This window comes from Limanda limanda, chromosome 5, assembly GCF_963576545.1.
Source record: "Limanda limanda chromosome 5, fLimLim1.1, whole genome shotgun sequence".
NCBI lineage: Eukaryota > Metazoa > Chordata > Actinopteri > Pleuronectiformes > Pleuronectidae > Limanda > Limanda limanda.
Genome location: NC_083640.1, coordinates 2,821,837 through 2,840,889, shown reverse-complemented (window position 1 = coordinate 2,840,889; position 19,053 = coordinate 2,821,837). Strand labels below are relative to the sequence as shown.

At 42.2% G+C, this 19,053-nt stretch overlaps 3 protein-coding genes across 4 annotated transcripts in view; 2 read left to right on the top strand and 1 right to left on the bottom strand.

Annotated features, from left to right (window-relative positions):
- The first annotated feature begins 1,666 nt into the window (after positions 1–1,666).
- LOC133002272 (C-C motif chemokine 20-like) lies at positions 1,667–2,897 on the top strand. Its single transcript, XM_061072051.1, has 4 exons — positions 1,667–1,780; positions 1,937–2,051; positions 2,156–2,280; positions 2,375–2,897. The coding sequence occupies exons 1-3, from the start codon at positions 1,717–1,719 to the stop codon at positions 2,274–2,276; spliced, it is 300 nt and encodes a 99-aa protein (XP_060928034.1). The 5' UTR covers positions 1,667–1,716; the 3' UTR covers positions 2,277–2,280; positions 2,375–2,897.
- Positions 2,898–6,494: 3,597 nt separating this feature from the next.
- Positions 6,495–9,000, top strand: LOC133001631 (C-C motif chemokine 19-like). Its single transcript, XM_061071252.1, has 4 exons — positions 6,495–6,636; positions 7,674–7,797; positions 8,351–8,462; positions 8,576–9,000. The coding sequence occupies exons 1-4, from the start codon at positions 6,573–6,575 to the stop codon at positions 8,606–8,608; spliced, it is 333 nt and encodes a 110-aa protein (XP_060927235.1). The 5' UTR covers positions 6,495–6,572; the 3' UTR covers positions 8,609–9,000.
- A 303-nt stretch (positions 9,001–9,303) lies between these two features.
- Positions 9,304–19,053, bottom strand: part of rusc2 (RUN and SH3 domain containing 2) — a 35,076-nt gene continuing 25,326 nt past the window's right edge. For both annotated transcript variants that reach the window (XM_061070982.1, XM_061070981.1), the window contains exons 5-12: positions 17,857–18,027; positions 15,947–16,023; positions 15,237–15,411; positions 15,023–15,128; positions 14,524–14,570; positions 13,372–14,440; positions 13,009–13,179; positions 9,304–11,685 (exon numbers count right to left, since the gene is read on the bottom strand). In XM_061070982.1, coding sequence (XP_060926965.1) covers positions 11,478–11,685; positions 13,009–13,179; positions 13,372–14,440; positions 14,524–14,570; positions 15,023–15,128; positions 15,237–15,411; positions 15,947–16,023; positions 17,857–18,027 — 2,024 coding nt within the window. In that variant the 3' untranslated portion in view covers positions 9,304–11,477. The remainder of the gene's footprint in view (positions 11,686–13,008; positions 13,180–13,371; positions 14,441–14,523; positions 14,571–15,022; positions 15,129–15,236; positions 15,412–15,946; positions 16,024–17,856; positions 18,028–19,053) is intronic.

Here is a 19,053-nt window from a genome sequence, read left to right as displayed (position 1 = left end):
TTCTGAGCTGATTCTGATTCTTTGCAAAGAGTCGAAGAGTCTCGACATCCCTCCAGCCAGTTTCAATGTGATCTGTCCAGTAAGGTTTTTGTAATGCTGCTAACAGACAAATAAAGAAACAGATGAAAACAGAGGTCAAGTGTGGGTTCATCACGTGACTCAACTTAGATGATTAGATTCGATGGAATGGAATAATAGGATCAGAAACGAGACTGATATTGATATGAATTCCTGTCCTTTCATTCAGAAACTTACTGACAGGCTGTCGGGAAATCCAAGTTGAACCTCACTCGTCCTGTTTCAGCGTGATAACGGTTACTATCTCATGTCTTGGCAATAGGTAAAGACTTCTGGCTGAAAGAAGTTTCTCTGCTGTTGCTCAACAACTCCCACACTCACAGATTGACATCGACGACTCGGGAGCGTGCACACACAGGTGTAAAAATTCCCACTCTGCACTGATATCAACTCAAAAAATGTAGGAAACGATGTAGATGAAGATTAAATATCAGGGTTTACTGAACAAACTTCAGATTTCTATGTAGTTCTATGATTGCGTCATGTGATTCATCACACTCATCAGAAAGAGGACGAATCAAAGATGTGTGTGAAGAACAGGCGACTGCCCCGAGGTGAGAGGGAGAGAGAGAGACCCTCACATTCTAGTGTGGTTGTGGATTAGGGGCCCGATTTGTTTTTTGAAGGTCGTTTAGAGGAATAATGTCTATGAGTTAATGCAAATTGGTCCAAATACAAAGAGGAAAGTCTGGATCTAGTGAATTTAAATGAGGTATAAACTCTGACTGAGGGAGATTACAGGTAAATGAGAAACCAACGCACTTCACTTTCACTGAAGAGGACATTTCAGATCATCTTTGCAGTTAATTGAGTCACAAAATAGTGAAAAGGTTTTGAGAATGATACAGTACAGTACGGTATGATATGATATGATATGATATGATATGATATGATATGATATGATATGATATGATATATGATATGATTGACTCTATTAAGCCCAAAGAAAACCCTTGTGCCAGTTTGATCAAGGATTACAGCAACAATATACAGCAGAGTGCAACGCTATAAAACCATGGAGTATTAATATATTGAATAAATATAAGTGATAATAAAAAACATATATATAAAAAGTGTATTTTAAGTAACATTTTTAAAATAAAGGGTATTTTAGGTAAAGATATAAAGGGTAAGCAGAGTAAATGTAGAACCGGTGCCCATAGAATTAACAATAGTAATAAAATAATTTATGTGAGACAGTAAACTAATAATAAACTAATTACACTGATAATAGGAATGAGTCACATGGTCGTAAAGCTGCACATGATATTGAATGTTTCTCCTCCATCCTGCTCGTGCTCATCCGTAACGCACCGTGTCAGTTTCATGGAAAGTTGGATTGCGTAAAGCGTGGCAGGTATTTTTAATTTCACGTTACTAGATAATCGGCCTCAGGGCGAAAATCTGACAAGAGCGACCGGAAGATGTTGGCGAGGAACCCAGAGGAGCGTGGGAGTTCAGAGGCGGCCGCCCGGGCACGCGCCCCAACGACTTCCAGTCAGTGTCCCGATCACACTTTCATTTTCACTTGCACACCTGTATAAAAGGTGCCTGCTGCTCTTCCCTTCTCCACACAGCAGCAGCAGCTTCTCTCCTGAACTGAAGAGTCTCTGAACCTGAACTCACTCCTACGAAGACATGGCCTCTCGACTTGCTGCAGCTCTGCTCCTGCTGGGCCTCATGTGCACTGGGTTTGCACGAGGTAAGACACAGAGAGACAATGTTAGCTGCTCGTGTTTTAGCTCTGACTGCAGGTTGCATGGGGTCGATTTAAAGATTTGAATGTATCATTGCATGCGTCTGTTTCTTTAACCCCCCCCGAACCCTCAGTGAATTAGATTCTCTTTCTTCTTTGCAGCTGAAGTTGCGGTGGATTGTTGTCTGAAGACCACGGACAAGTTCTTCCCGCTGATAAGGATTTCCACCTACAAGCTGCAGATAGCCGGGGAGGGCTGTGACATCAGTGCTACTGTGTAAGTAAAGATACACAATGTTTACACATCAGCTAAAGGAAAAGTCACAGTACTTTTCAGTGTTTTTCAATGTCCTTCCATTAATGATTGTTTTCCGTTTTCAGGTTCATTACAAAGACGGCAAACACCATCTGCATCGTCCACCCCAGCGAGCCGCTCAAGAAGAACAAATGGGTGAAAGCTCACATCAAACATCTGGATAACAACAGAAAGGCACAGAAGTAATGAGGTAAAAATCAAAAATTAGCTCAACTTTACAAACAAAAAGTGCACAAAGTGTTTCTTGCATCTGCTAACGACTCGCTGCACATCTTGTTTTGCAGGCAGGCGGAGAAGTGCACTCTGGGAAACAGATGAGAACTGAAGAACAAGATTCATTTCCATCTCTTCCATCTATTTATTGGAGCTTTGTTCTCTGTGATGCTGTAAATTGTCCTGCTGCAACTCATGTGCTCACCGATCTCTCATAATCACATTGGAGTTAATTTATTTCTAAGTTAACTAATATTTGTTTATCTTTTGTAACAACAATGGCTAAAATACTTTTATTAGACTAATGTAAATCATGTTGCGACTCGGCTCTAAGTGCCCCCCCTCCTCCTGGGGGGTCTCGACCCCTCGACCGGGAAACCACTGCACGAGACGAGCAGAACAGCTGCAGCAGATCCGACTGAATATTGTTCAGTCATATTAATGATGATGTATTGTGTGAGCCTCCATGGCAGTGATTCCAGACACTGGTTTATTGTACAGTTGTGTTTCTTCTCTGTAAAACTCATTTCATTCCCATATGAAAGTAGAAAGTTACGTTATTTGCTGTTTGAGAAATAACTTGTACAAAGTATTGTGAAGATTTTTGTGTTGTATTATTATTTTACAATAAAGTTTGGTATCAATCTCCAACGTCTAGTTTTCCGACTTTCCTTGAAACATCATCACCTTGTTGCCAAGCAGCAGATATGAGCTCTGAGCTTGAAGCAGGAATCAGCTGCTGCACTTCAGTGTTTAATCAAAGTCATTTGACAAAAATCAGAATCAGAATCAGAATCAGAAAGGATTTATTGCCAAGTAGGTTTACACCTACCTGGAATTTTCTTTGGTAAATAGGTGCATACATTTAACATAAAGCATTAAAACACAATAAGTACTTCACATAAGAAAGAAATAACTGTATATAAAACAAAACAAAAATATAAAGGATATAAAAAGTTAAATAAAAAGTAAAATGCAAAACAGGAGAGAAATGTTGATGTGCAATATGCAATATACTGTTATGTGTGTTAATGTAACATAGAATTGAGGCGTGGGTGCTGGATAAGAGTCCAAGTCTGACTCTTAAACTCGATCATTTGCTCGATCAAATGCTTTTTAAACATTAGAGCAAGAATTAAAAACTTTTTTATTGTATTTTACACTCTATCGATGCATTTTAATCATTAAAAATTTGCTTTTTGAGAGGCAGAGGCCAAAGAATTAGAGATAAACTCTGAAAATAAGCTGTTTTGAAACTGTGTGTTATGACCATTCTCATTAAAATAAACACACACACACACGCAAACACAGCATGTACTTTTAATAACCTCATAAACAAAAGTGCTTCTGCATTTACATGAGTCTATAAATTTAACTGAATTCAAATCCTTTAACAAAATTCATTCTTCTTTTTCTTCACATTAAACTGTTGGTGAAATATTAGACTTAAGACGACAGAAAGTTCTTCCAGCCACTCGACCTTCTCCCGACGGGACAGTGTTCCGAGCTCACAGACACAAGAGTCATATTGTTAGATGACCCCGGCTTCCTGTGGGATTCTCCCACAATGCACGTGGGCTCTGACAGCACAGCCAAAAAGCCCCTCGACTAAAAGCAAAAGTACTCATGATGAATAGTTTTGTTTTCACGGTATAAGATCCATTTCAGCTGTTTTATTTAATGGATTGTTACGGCCACACCTAGGGAAAAAAGAAATTACAGGAATAAAGTTACACTCAGAGACTGTGAGAAGGTCAGTGTCTTGTTAAATAATACTTCAGGATAAGTTTCACACATAATGAAACACTTGATATTGATTCTTGTAAATACATCTTCTTCATTATTAGATTACAACCTAATTCTTGTAATATCATGATTTTTTTTCATTGAACTTTGAATGTATTTATCTAATGAGGAATTTATTCTTGTAGTATTATAACTTTTTAAAATTTTATTACGACTTTATTGTTGTAATAATACTCACTTTATTCTTGTAATACTATAACTTCTTTCTTATTAAATTCTGACTTTATTCTTGGAATAATGCAACTTTTTCTTGTTAAATGACGACTTTATTCTTGTTATTATATAACTTTTTACAAATAGATTACGACCTTATTGTTGTAGTAATACTCTTGTTAAATCACTACTTTATCCTTGTAATATTATAACTTCTTTCTTATTAAATTCTGACTTTATTCTTGGAACAATACAACTTTTCTCGTTAAATGACAACTTTATTCTCGTAATATTATAACTTTTTACAATTAAATTACGACCCTACTGTTGTACAAATACTCTTTTTAAATCCCGACATTATTCTTTTGATATTATGACTTTTTTCTTGTTACATTAGGAACTTTATTCTCGTTCATTTACGTCTTTAGTCTTTTAATATTATGACTTCTGTCTCGTTAAATCTTACTCAAGCCCTAGAACCAAGATGTTGTTGGCTCCACATTTGACATGTTTGCACGTAATAATATTGCAATTATAATAATTATTATTAATGCCTGACCTCAACCTCGGGGAAGACGAAACTCTCTGTGCTCATTTCAACACTTGGCAGGATGTCACACTTGGATCAGTTACTCTCTGGTTTCCAGCCAGTTTTTCCTGTAACTGGTTGAGCCGGGAAAATCCGAGAGAGTAAACACAGCGGGCAAACGTCCAGAGCGATTTACAAGAAACAGAAAGTTTCTCTGCAGAGGCTCTGAACTCGTTAATGAACACAGTTAAATATTTACTCTGGTGATGCAATAAAGATGTCAAAGAAGTGAATGTGAATGTGATAGAGAGCAAATTAGATATTGGTGAAGGTTATGTCAACACAAAGACACAACTGCTCAGCACTTCCACAAATACAGACACACTATGCAAATGTTGTGGAATCAGTTCCACTGCTGTCGCTGCTGTCGCTTGTCTTTCACGTGGGAGTAAATCAACATGGGAAGAGTTTCTTCTACAGAGTTTTGTTCTGTTTCATTTCTGGTGAAACCACCGAGCCTGTGCGACAGATTTCTGAGTCACCAACAAGTTCCCTGCAAAGGTTCCAGTGGCGTAATCTTTACCTTTATATTTAGATCTGATAACATTTATCCACCAGACTGCGTCACGGCCTCTAACGAGCCTTCAGGCTGCAGCTCATTCAAACGGATCTGTCTGCTCCTGTCCCCGAGCCGATAGCTTCCACTGGATCCAGGTTCTGATGCAATCAACCGGGTAGTCTGGACTTTTTCAAGGACATTGAACATGGCTCCCGATGGAGACCCTGCTGACCAGAGCCAGCGGGCAGTGAGCCACCTTGCCCACCCTTTTGCAACGCCCCTGCCCAGCAACACAAACAATGTCCTGGCTCGCGTCCACCCGGATCATGAGATGTCCGTCCACACTCATGATTTGTCTTTTCCTTTAGTCATGGGTCCCTGCTGACATGTGTTCCTGAGCTCATAGGTGATGTCCTGTCTGCTCCTGTGTCAGTGGTGCCCTATAACCAATAACCTGTCTGTCTGCTCCTTGGGGGGGCCTGGACTCAACAGTCCATGATCTGCCACAGTGCAACTTATTCAAACGTTTGTTATTCATATCTAAGTAGGGCTGGGCAAGTTAACTCATTTAATCGAGTTAACTCAGGTGATGAGTTAACTCGATTAATTATTTTATCTCCCATTAACTCAGGTTTGATTATTTATTGTTTTATTGTGAAAGTCAGGCTTTTATTTTGTGAAAGTCTGTTGCTGACTGCTGCAGAACAGGAAAAATGAAAAATAATTGGCGGATAAACAATCACAAGAGTTAACTCATCACTTGAGTTAACTCGATTAAAACGAGTTAACTTGCCCAGCCCTAAATCTAAGTTCTCCAGGTGGGGTTGGAAATCACAAACCTGACCTGAGGAAATCACATTGGGGACGGGTGGTCACCGGAGGGTTAAATCAGAAAGTGTTGTGTGTGTGTGTGTGTGTTCAGAGATTAGTGTGTTTGTGACCCGCGTGTCAAACGTTTCCCGTTACCTCCGAGCAGCCGAGCCTGTTTGACAAAGGCTGGGAACTGATAAAAGAAAAGAGGGACTTTTCCCTGCTTGGTGGGAGGAGGTCAAGCCCTGAGTTGGACTGGTGGTGAGATTCAAGAGGGAGGGGGGGTCAGAGGAGTGGCCTGTGATATTAAAAGTGAAACAAAGTGGACAGCGTTGTGTATATAAACACTGACACACAACCAGTCTGTCACCACCGAGCCTCAGGGACGACTTCACCACCTCAGCTTCCAGCCATGGCTCCTTCGGTCGACGCCAAACTCTTCTTCTGCATCTTCTTCATCACCTGCTACTGCTCAGGTGAGGCTCATCTTTTTTTATTACACATTAACGCTTTTATCTTCTCATCGCTCCGAAGCGGTGAAAAGACCCGTGAAATCGTCTTAAGTTGTGTGTTTACAGAGATAACAGGATGTGAAGGATCCAAACAAATCCACTGGGAACGGCTCCAGAAACAAGCAGCTGCTTCCTCTGCTTCCCTTCACATCTTACACCCACTTACTTTTAATCTGAGTAAAACCAGACAGAAATCAAATTAATTTTAATATGAAGAAACATATTTCTGAGTTAAGTATGAATAAACATTAGGTTGTAATAATGATGATTACTTTTAAACCCTCTGAGGCTGCAGAGAGAAGCTGCCGGTGTTTCCCTCTGTTCAGTAGAGCTGTAGGTGGAAGTTCAAGTTTAACTCTGAATTACAAGTGACAATGTGTGTGTGTGTGTGTGTGTGTGTGTGTGTGTCCCGACACTGTGCCCTTGAGCAATTTACTGACTAATTTCCTTCTCAGACTTTTGGAGCCAATACAGTTTTTAGATAAATTGATGGATCGGCTAATTATTGCAACTCTCTCAAGATAGTTTTAACAATGCTTTAAAATGCTTTTTAAACATTAGAGCAAGAATTTAAAACTTTTTTATTGTATTTTAAGTAGAACAATCGATGCATTTTAATCATTAAAAATTTGCTTTTAAGAGGCAGAGGACAAACAATTAGTGAAAGACACTGAATATAAGCTGCAAAATATATTTGAGTATGTTTTGAAACTGTGTGTTATGACCAATCTCATTAAAATACACACACACCTTCACAAACCTCATAAACAAAAGAGCTTCTGCATCTAAATACCGGTTGTATAAATGGTTTGAATTTCATAACGTCAGCTTTGTGTGTTACTTACAATGGATCTAACACAAAGTGACTCCTCCTCTGTGTTCAACAGCAGTGTGAACGTTGTTGAGGAGGAACAACGACCCCCTGAGCTCACAGAGGGATGAAGCTATAACTCATCTTACAGGTTGAAACTCAGACTAATCTCCTCTTCTCTGTGGTTCAGTGACTTTGGCTCAGATCCCGATGGACTGCTGCCTGAGCGTCAGGAACAAGCCGATCGACCGGCGACTGATCGTGGACTACGGTCATCAGATCAAAGGACACGGCTGCTCCATCGACGCCACCATGTGAGTTCAGTCTGTGTTTAACAGGTTTAACCATAGATATATATAAAGACTAGATATCTCGCTCGACGGAGCCGGACGTCACCACATGGCGGCCATCTTGTTGCGGGAGGCTCTCTCACCCATAACATTGTGTTGGTAGTTGTAAATAACCATAACTTGCTCAATTTTCAACCGATTTTGAAACGGTCTGGTTTGTTATAAACGTCAGAGATGTAGTTATGACACTGCATAAATTTTTTTTTTTTTTTTTAGAAAATAACATAATTATTCATAAGTACACAGTGTCATATCTACATCTCTGACGTTTATAACAAACCAGACCGTTTCAAAATCGGTTGAAAATTGAGCAAGTTATGGTTATTTACCACTACCAACACAATGTTATGGGTGAGAGAGCTGCCCCGTAGCAAGATGGCCGCCATGTGGTGACGTCCGTCTCCGTTGGCCGGCAACGCGGCCGAGATATCTAGTGTTCATATCTGTGGGTTTAACCACCAGGGGGGTGTAGGGGGGGTTTCATCCACCTGACCTAAAAAACCTGGTGTCCTTGCAGCCTGCTGACCAGACGCGGCCGGAGTCTTTGTGCCCCCGCCCACGAACCCTGGGTCCACAAGGTGATGAGCCACGTGGACCGCCAGAAGGAACGCTGCAAGGGAATCTGCAAGGTACCGGAACTCAGCTGCTCTCACCTCACAGCTACAGTCTGACAAGTGTTTTAATAAAGCTGCAAACTTACAATTTTGCAGGTGAATTTATTGTGTTTTTGTTTTGTTTACAGAGCAAACGCTCGGCCAAAGGGAAGCAAGCTTGACCTCTGACCCCTTCAGCCACCTTGATGACCTCGGGCCGCTCCGAGTCAGGGACTCAAACCAACTTAAATAATAAAGCATTATATTGATAATTAATTACTTTTTATACTAAACAGCCATTTCTCTATTTTTGTACAATGTTTGTGTTGTAACATACATTTTTGCTCGAGTGGCAAAAATATAAATTAAAAATTTAGATTTTTTTATACTTTAAAACATTTTATTTTGGGCATTTATGTTTGAGAAAACCGGGAATGTGTAATAAAAGACGTGAATGAGTGAGTGTGCGGCTCCTCAAACTGTGAAGAAGTGAACTCCTCAGGCAGCTGCAGAGTGTTGGGATGGATTTAAATGATTGTTGAACATTTTCAGAATAAAACGAGTTTCCTGTCAATCCTGCCGATGTCTCTGGTTCTTTGTTGGTGAAACTAAATTAAATAATCTGTATTTTTCAGTTTGCTTTCTTTGGATTTCGTCACTGCTTGAGATGAAATGATTGATTTAATGTCTGTTTAGTGATTTCTTGCTTTACATCTTCATAAGAACATCAAGTCTTTCTTGGTTCATATCCCATCTTCCCGCCAAGTTTCATAGAATTCTGTGACGTAGTTTTTAAATAATTCTGCTGACAAACAAACAAACAAACTGTGAAAAGCTTTGTGTGGAGTGTGTTGAGGACAAAAGACACAGGAGCAGGTTTGTGATCACGTGAGCACTTTGTTATTGAACATCCACAGTAGTTTGATAAGGTCGTACACATCCTATATCCTGGACAGAGAGAGAAGAGCAGGGTCGCTGACGGTATTTACAGAGCGAGAGAAACCAGACGACTCACGACTCAAATCAAAAAGCAAATCTGTCTTCTCGTCTCTCTGGTGTCGTCACTACGATGTGATTGGTTCTTTCACCACCAGCTGTGTCAACTCCTTATTTCCAGTCCGCAGGTTGTTAGCACTGAAACTAAAGCTTATACTCGCTTCCTGTATGAAACAGAAAATGCATTAATAACATTTACACATATAGATCTATGGCAGAAATTAACCACTGAAGGGTTTAAATATATTTACACTTCAGCAAGAATTAAATATTAAAATCATTTTGGTGAAATTCAATGTTTAAAAAAAAGGGAAATTATAGATAAAAATAAAAACTGTACAATAATGCAACCAAAAGGAAAATAAAAATTAAAAAAAAACTGGAAGAATTATATCCCATGTAAGTTTTTCAAAAACTACACAAGCATTCATTTATTTAATAAATGTACATTGATTTCACCTGTTTCTAATGTGTAATATGTTTGGACCGGGCGTCTGTTTACACTCTATTGCCTTAAGTTGTACTTTACGGTCAACTCATTAGGAACCTAAGGCCACATTTTACACCGTGTACGTCCCAGCACGGGACGGGTTTCCCTTTAGACGTCAAAAGATATATCACCACAGAATACACCTCTGATTCTCCACTACACTCTGAAGTCCAGAGTAAACATCCACTTAGATGTATGCATAAAACAAACTGTAATGTCAAGACGAGTGTTTGGGCCTCAAGCGCTTTAAGGCATAAATAAGATCATCGACCCCATTTTTCTAAATGCAAAAGGAATTAGCAAAAATCAGAATCACACTCAGGAGAGTTCCGTGAAATGATCGGCTGGTGTACCCGTCACTAACTGATAATTTCAACTGATTATTCCTTGCCAGCTTTTCCAGGATTAACAACTCTTGCTGTAATTGCTCGGGACTTGATGAAAAGGACCAAAAAACACTTTTCAATGTTAAAGGAAGTTAAAGAAAAATCCTGGAACGGCCCCTAAATTTAGTTCTTTCTCGTTCCATCCTTCCAGCAAGTTTCAAGGAAACGTGTTCAGTAGTTGAACAGACGGGAGAAAACACAACATCCTTGGGTGACGTGCAAAGACATCTCCGCTCCGTCTTCCCCTTGTTTTCTGTCCATTTAGATACTTGCCTCTTTGCATTTACAAAAAAAGGCCGACTGATCAAACTGCACTGAAGCATTTTGCTCGATCGTGTTTTCAGATTAGATTAGAGATCAGATTTCAGGGGGAGATAGAGAGTTTAAATGCACCGAAACCACATCAGCCATTTGCTCAACCCGGCTATGAGCAGAGAGGAAGAAGAAACATCCATCGCTTCTTCTCCAAAGAAACAGGAGCAGTGATCAGGGACGACAGATGGGGAATAAAAAAACTCTTTCCCTCGAGTTAATCAGGCGTCTAAAAGCACTGCAGCGAGGTTTCATCCTCTGATATAATCATAATTACAATAACTTGCACGTCTGCAGATGTGGAACAAGTTTTGCTTTTACATCAACCACCTTCAATCTTCTCCTGAAAAAGTTAAAGAATAAGGATTCGCCGATTCTACGTGAATTAAAGTCGTCAGTCGGCGCGAAAGCAAGCGACGGGAAATCAAACCAAACTGTGTTGGGAGAGCGGCACAGCCGGTGAAAGTAAAGACGGAACGGCAAAGTGCAGCTAGGAGTGGTGCAGAGCATATATATATATATATATATCATACGAGTGTCGGCCCTCCTTGTTAAGTTGGAAGTAAAGATGGATGCTGTTCACACGGGTTTTTAAACTTGTGTCACTGCTGAGAGAGAGGAGAGCGTCTTCCAGAGTCTTTGGGTTCGGTTTGTTGATCGGGTCTTTTGGTTGTTTGGATGTTTGCATGCGTACGAGTCTCGGATGAAGCCTCGGAGTCGACGTGAGTCCGTGTTTGAGGCTGCATGCTTCCCTTGCATATGTCTGTACAACGTTTGAACAATCGTCATAGGTTTATTTTCAGTTTTCCCGTGTGTCCGGAGGTGTTTGCCTTTCGTCTCTTGGTTTGTTCCGTCCTCGGCTGCGGCTCAGCAGAGGCCAGCGGCGTCCTGGCTGTCGTCCATGCTGTTGGAGTTCAGGGTGACGTAGACGATGGGAACCAGCCCCCGGGTGGAGCCCAGGGAGCAGAGCAGCCAGTCGGGATCCGCTTTGCTCAGGACCAGCAGGACGTCGCCCTTGTTGAAGCTCAGCTGGCCGGGCTCGGTGGCGATGTGGTGGCACAGAGCTCGGACTTCACTGAGGAGCAAAGAGAGGACGTTAGATTCAGAGTCGGAGAGAGGAGTCTTAAACACATCTCATCAAACAAAGCTTCTGAATTCTGCAAATTTACTGCATTTCTTCTTTGTCTTGTTGGATTTAAACTCTGGTGACGGATATTTTCTTTTCTGCACCTCTGTTCTTTAAAATGCAAATTCCTTCCAAAAGATGAAAGTAAATTTCATTTTAATCAACTTGTGGACACTTTAACGACCTTCCCACATGACATGAACTTTAACTCCTTATATTTGATCAATCAAACCTTATTTATACTGCATCTGATTAAACAAAGCTTCTGACTTCTGCAAATTTACTGCATTTCTTTAGTGATTTAAACTCTGTTTTTGGGCTGAAACTGTGACGGATATTTTCTTTTCTGAACCTCTGTTCTTTAAAATGCAAATTCCTTCCAAAAGATGAAAGTCAATTTAATTTTAAACAACTTGTGGACACTTTAACGACCTTCCCACATGACATGTACTTTAAGTCCTTATATTTGATCCATCAAACCTTATTTATACTGCATCTGATTAAACAAAGCTTCTGACTTCTGCAAATTTACTGCATTTCTTTAGCGATTTAAACTCAGTTTTTGGGCTGAAACTGTGATGGATATTTTCTTTTCTGCACCTCTGTTCTTTAAAATGCGAATTCCTTCCAAAAGATGAAAGTCAATTTAATTTTAAACAACTTGTGGACACTTTAACGACCTTCCCACATGACATGAACTTTAAGTCCTTATATTTGATCAATCAAACCTTATTTATACTGCATCTGATTAAACAAAGCTTCTCACTTCTGCAAATTTACTGCATTTCTCTTGTAGAATAAGATAAATGATAATGAAAAGAAATATATACAAACAATAAAACCATGAAATCTGTTTTATTTCATAAAATAAAGCTTCCTTGTATTGTTTTTATAGCTTCATTCTGAAGTATGAGACTGGATGAGTTGAGGAACACGTGTTTGATGGATCAGGACTTCACTGAGGAGCAAAGAGAGAACAGATGAGAAATGAGTCTTAAACACATCATCTGATTAAACAAAGCTTCTGACTTCTGCAAATTTACTGCCTTTCTTTAGTGATTTAAACTCTGTTTTTGGGCTGAAACTGTGACGGATATTTTCTTTTCTGAACCTCTGTTCTTTAAAATGCAAATTCCTTCCAAAAGATGAAAGTCAATTTAATTTTAAACAACTTGTGGACACTTTAACGACCTTCCCACATGACATGAACTTTAACTCCTTATATTTGATCAATCAAACCTTATTTATATTGAATCTTTCTGACTCGCTCACCACAGAGGCTGTCGTTTGGCTTCAGGTGCTCGAGTCGACCTCGGTGGGGGGTGTACGTTCTGGGCGGGAGGAGTCTGAGGCTCCGCCTTCTTCCCGCTGCCTCCGGCTCCGATCGTCTGGGCCACGAGGTCGAGGACGGACAGGTCCAGACTGAGCCAACCCGACGGAGGTCTGAGGGACGAAGGACAAGAAGAGTTAGATTAAGGTTGAGACTTGAGGTTTAAAGATTAGTCTTTATTTATCAGAGCTGAAACAAATCCCAGGAAAACACTTTTGCTTCTCTCCAGTAACTTGTGGAAGATAATGTGTGAACTTGGGTATTTGATGTCTTTTGTATTAAAGTTCTTCAGAATCTGAACCCACCTGCTCCTCTGACTCCTCGGCCTCTGCTCAGCTGCCTCCGCTCTGGACGGAGAACCCAGACTCGCTCCGAAGAGCCTCCCCCAACGCAGGCCCTGCCCCTGGGGGGGGCTCTCCACCCGAGCTGCAGCCGGGACCCCGGGGCCCGGGACCTCCACAGACTTCGTCTCCTTCTCCTGGTTGAGAACAGACTCCGGGGGGCTTCCCATCCACGAGGGTCTCCCCCCTCGGGATCCGCCCGACTCCTCGCTGGAGCTGCTGTTGCTCTTCCTGCTCCTGCCGCCCTCCCCTTCCTGGCTTGACTCCGCCCCCTCCACCACGCCCTCCCTGGTGGGCGGGAGCCGGGCCTGGCGTCTCTCCGACGACCTCTTCCTCTTCTCGGTCTTCACGAACTTGGTCTTCTCGGTGGACTGGTCGATGTAGACCTGGGAGGACTGCATGAGCTGGTACCACCAGCCGGCCTGTCGGTCCTGCCACTGACGCCCCTCCTCCGCTGGATCCCTCTCTCTACTCTTCCTCTCGTCCTTCTCTGGTCCGTCCTCCCCTTCTCCCTCTCTCTCCTGGCCCACACCCGTCACCCTCTCCTCACTCATCCCCCTCTCCTTCCACAGATTGGAGAACCCGACCTCCATGCTCGACTGTCTGCTCACAGGTCCGGCTGTCGTGCTCTCCGTCGCCCCCCCCTCCTTCCTGAACCCCCACGCCTCCCTTCTGGACTTGGCTCCTTCCATCCTCGGCCACGTTCCCTCCCGCCTCAGCACCCCCCTCTCCTTCTTCAGCTCGCCGCTCGAGTCTCGGACCATCTCGCTCACGGTGGTGCTCCACCCTCTCATGAGCTGGAAGGTGGAGCGAGCCGACTGGTCCACGCTCTGACCCGCAGAGCACAGCTGCTCCTTGCGCCGCAGGTGCTCCTGGCCCTTCTGGAGGAGGTGCGGCTCGAACAGGAGGTCCAGGTGGAAGGGGAGCAGCGACAGCGGCTGCAGCAGGAGGAGCAGCTCCTCGAAGAGCGGCTGGCAGGCGCCCTGCGCCAGGGGGAGGAGTCCCCACGGGCTGTAGTGAGCCGCTATGATATCTGAGGAAAGGGAAACAGAAACAGGAATGAGAGGTGGATTCGAGACTCAAGATGTTTGAAGATGATAAACAACGTTATCTCACCTTCATGTGTGTAGAGGTGATTGAACCAGAACTCCAAAGACTTCAGGCTGGAATAGACGATAAGTCAAATATTAAAACTTTTGCAGAATGAAACAAAGATAACAGCAGGAACCAATGAGACCTTTCACCACCCAAATCTTATCAGTTCATCATGAGGCAACATGAAGTGGACGTCTGTGCCAAATATTAAAGGGAATCCCCTTCAGGCGTTTTTAAGATAACGTGTTCACAAGGTTAAACTTTTGACCTTTTACCACCAAAAATGTAATCAGTTGAGCTGAGGAAATTCCCTCAGGGTGTTTTTGTGACATTGTGTTGACAGGAGTGAAAAAGTCACACAACCCTAAAACACAACGCCTGCTCTGGTCACTGGAGGAAAGTCCTGAACTGAGAAACATCCTTTTGACCATTTGACTGAACTTCTTGATTATTCTAACTTCCAGGTTCTCAGTGGTTTTCCCAGTGAAAGAGGAAACTGCCGTAAGGAGAAGTGACTCACTTGAGCAGACCGAAGATGAAGGAGTTCATCCTCATGCTGTGGCTGCTGAGCTCGGAGAACTGGCTGACCTTCGAGAACAAGCTGTGGAGGACGCGAGTGGACGGGCCTGACGGAGACAAACGGAGAGACTCACACACACACAACAGGCTGCTTGTTCTCTAGTTGAATTCATGAAACCCATGAAACGCAGGTCTTTAGATCTCCTGCTCCTCACCCAGCTGAGTGGAGGCCTCCACCAGGCTCCAGGGCTGACAGCGCCGCTGGCCGATGATCAGGTCCAGCACGTAGGCCTTCAGGCCGTCCTGCAGCACGTCCTGCAGGGCCGGGCACAGGTACTTCAGGATCAGGTGCCCCACGTTGGGACTCACCCAGCTGTTCCCCAGCTTCGCCTGGAGAAACATCACGAGGGAGACAGGGAAAGTAAAGGGACATGTGAGGATATGGAACTTTGCATTTAGGCTTAAGATAGAAACAAATTGAATTCACTGATTCTCTGATTCTGCTTCTCTGCTCTTCTCAGGAGGAGATTTATCTGTGATTGTTGCCTGGTTCTTTCAAAATAAAATAGATCAATTATGAACCCAACAAAAGATGGGACTGTTACAGATTCACTGACACTGATACAACACCGTTATAATAAGATAAAAAGAGTGTAATAATGTAATAAAGATATAGTTATAGCAGTATACTCCTGAAGTAAATATCTTTCCTTCAAACACATGAACACACGCATGTCTGTGCATGTGTGTGGGATAATAAAATGTATCTTAATCTTAATCATATATCCCTGACTACAAGAGGAACTCAGGTAAGAGTTCTGGCGCCATCTGTCTGTGAGATTTCTGCACTTCACCTGCTTTTAACTCGATCATTCTAATACTGTTTCTTTTAAATAAAATTAATCAACCATTGACGAACATTCACCTTCACGTCTGGATCTCGGCTGGTTCCGAAATGAGCCACAATCAGATCCACTGCTGTGTTCACGGCTTTCACCAAAGCTGACGAGAGAGAGAGAGGAAATCAAAACATGAATCTCAACCTTTGACCTCTACAATTATAATCAGGTAAAGTGAATGAACTAAATTTTAAGAAAGGAGTTTCTAGAAATTAAGTTACCGATATATTTATAATAAACTGTGCCACTTGGCTGCTGATGGATAACAACACAGCTCTTGGAGGTTGTATCTGAAGTCAGGGTGAGAAAGGTTCAGTAAATGGTGTCTTGCTCGAGGACACTTCAGCAGTGAGGGAGTGAAACCTGGATGCTCCTCATGATGAAGGACGTCTTACGACCCCCTGCTGCTTCAACAGAACTCTTATGACTCTCCTCACTGTGGAGTGGCCTCTTCACACAGAGGACGGCTCTCTGGTGAAACACCCGCACAGTCACCGCACCGTGTGGCGTGTGGTGGATTCGATTCTCCACAGAGATTCAACTAAAGGTCGTTTCTAACGTCTGAGAGAGTCAGAGATAGAAGCAACCACTGAAAATCTGTTTTCTGGTCATTTTAACTTTAACTTATTATGATTTCACACTCGATCAATACCTTTATAACCTGATATCACGTGACTGAAAATCGTTTCTGCATTATTTATTCTGTAGAAAACTAGTTTTCATATCGCCATCACAGATAATGAGATATCTGCAGTAGGCTCATATCGGCTGAGATCAGAAAACTGATATATCAAGACAGAAGCAATTGATCAGAAAATCACACGACTATAAACCTCAGAAATACATAAATAAATAAATGTAGTGATACAGAAATAGCCTTTTTAGTCTTGGACTGTATATATAACTCTGCACTAGTGTCGTACTAATCTGAAGGCTTGAGTTCAATCAGGATGAAGTTCAACCACTTCTTTTAGTAGGAACTTATTTTTCTGAACTTTACATTATTTTGATAAAGTGATTAAATTCCTTCGCTTCTATAAGCTCATGTGGAAAAGTTGTCGTCGTCGAAGAAAGAGAACGAGTCGCAAATACAGAGTCGCTGAGTGAATGAACTTACACTATATATATATATATATATTAGGGCTGGGAAACGATTAAAAGTTTTAATCGCGATTAATCGCATGATTTCCCTGATTAATCACGATTAATCGCATTTGTATACGCCAAATCCAATAATGAATTAAAAAGTAGTGTATAGCGCAATTTTATTTTCAATGTTCTGCCATATGAACGAAAGTGCCATAACATTTGTTGTGCAAACACTTTTAACATCAGCATTTAATACAGTGGCAGTTAAATAAAATATTCAGTGTAAATCTCAACTTAACAATGTTATCAAAGCAAATACAAAGTTAAAGCTCAATGCCACTGGCAGGGCATTAATGTTATCCTCTTCGTTATGAAAAATGTATACTCCTCCCTGCTCCACTCACTGTTTCGTTGAGTGATTTGCTGATATCAACTGTGTGTTTTGCATTCAGGTGATATTTTAGACTGGAAGTACTCCGGTGATAAGAAAATTCACCTTGGCAGTGGCTACAAATAACTTTGGTTCTGTCGACTCCGCCGTCTGGAAGGACTTTAAAATGAAAATGGCCATGCAAAAGCTCCGTAGCCTTATCCATGGTTGTTTATCCGCCAATTATTTTCTTTTTTCCGGTTCCGCAGCAGCCAGCAACAGACTTTCACAAAATAAAAGCCTGACTTTCACAATAAAACAATAAATAATCAAACCTGAGTTAATGCGAGATAAAATAATTGTCTGAGTTAAATAAGTGATGAGTTAACTCGATTAAAACGAGTTAACTTGCCCAGCCCTAATATATACATAAACATATATAGAGAGAGGATTTATAACCGAGCAGCAGGGCGTCACCTCTCTTCAGCGACAGGTCCACAGTGATGTGGGTCTGTGAGGAAGAGCGGGAGGACGATGAAGAGGAGGCGTCGGGCGAGAGGCAGAACTCCTCCGGCGGCTTCTCGGTCATGGAGAAATAATCCGGCAGGAAGTCGGTGTAGCTCTGCTGCAGCTTAGCTGATTGGCCGACTGCGGAGACACACACGTAAACACACAATAAGACACAACTCAACATCAACACACATCGAGTCGAAGCATGAGAAGCATGTTCAGGATCTGCAGGTTTGACGTGGAGGAAAAAAACACTTTTATAAATCCTCATAATTCTGACAATAAGACAATTGGCACCATTGATCCGTCCCAGCGTGTAGCCGCCGGGCGCCGCTGGGAAATCGAACACGTTGCGCCTGGCAGGCCGCGCCCCCCCGCCCCTCCGGGTGTCAGTGCTGACGGACAGGACGGACGATCCCACGCCGGAGAGCCTCTCCAGCCCCAGTGGGTTCCGCCGGCGGTACTCCCTCCATTTGAGAGCTTGAGGAGAGAGGTGGTGAGCTGTTAGGGAATGGGGGGGGGGTGGTGGTTTATTGAGAAGATGGATGGATGAGATGTTTGGGGTAAAAGAAGAGGAAGAGGAGGAGAAGGTGAAGAAGATACAAGAAGTCCATGCGTGAAGGGAGGGAAGACAGAGAAAAAGAGAGAAAGGTAAGAGATTCTTCTAAAGAGACATTTAATTTATATCTGTGACGTGAAGTGAAAACCTCGGATGTTTGTTTCCTCGTGAAAAACGTCACGAAAACGATCAAAATTAAATGTTTCATTTTCTAAACTTTGGAAATTGACAAAAAAAATCTATTCAGGATCAAAACAGGAAGGAAATCAAGAGTTCAGAGATCAGATGTAAAGTCGTGAAGAACAGAACAGGAAACAGGAAACAGAACCACAGACTAGGGGTGTCACGATACCAAAAATTCAGTAGTCTGTGCCAATACCAGTAAAATAACACGATTCTCGATGCCAATTTCGATACCACGGTAAAAAAAAAGTGCATTATTTGGATGTTGTTAATGTCATATACGGTAATTCAATGTGCTTGCGCTGCGCATATACTGAGGGTTATACGGTAGTTGCGGACGCATGTGAGTGACGCTTTGTTGTGAGACACGTTATGCATTAAATGATACATCTGCCTCACGCCGGGTTTACACCGGACGCTGA

What these genes read in the sequence shown, in the direction of transcription:
- LOC133002272 (XM_061072051.1), top strand. Translation starts at nt 1,717, where the DNA reads ATGGCCTCTCGACTTGCTGCAGCTCTGCTCCTGCTGGGCCTCATGTGC. An exon ending in GTGCACTGGGTTTGCACGAG is followed by an intron (nt 1,781 to 1,936) that starts GTAAGACACAGA and finishes TCTTCTTTGCAG; the next exon opens with CTGAAGTTGCGGTGGATTGT. An exon ending in TGTGACATCAGTGCTACTGT is followed by an intron (nt 2,052 to 2,155) that starts GTAAGTAAAGAT and finishes TTCCGTTTTCAG; the next exon opens with GTTCATTACAAAGACGGCAA.
- LOC133001631 (XM_061071252.1), top strand. Translation starts at nt 6,573, where the DNA reads ATGGCTCCTTCGGTCGACGCCAAACTCTTCTTCTGCATCTTCTTCATC. An exon ending in CATCACCTGCTACTGCTCAG is followed by an intron (nt 6,637 to 7,673) that starts GTGAGGCTCATC and finishes TCTGTGGTTCAG; the next exon opens with TGACTTTGGCTCAGATCCCG. An exon ending in GCTGCAAGGGAATCTGCAAG is followed by an intron (nt 8,463 to 8,575) that starts GTACCGGAACTC and finishes TTTTGTTTACAG; the next exon opens with AGCAAACGCTCGGCCAAAGG.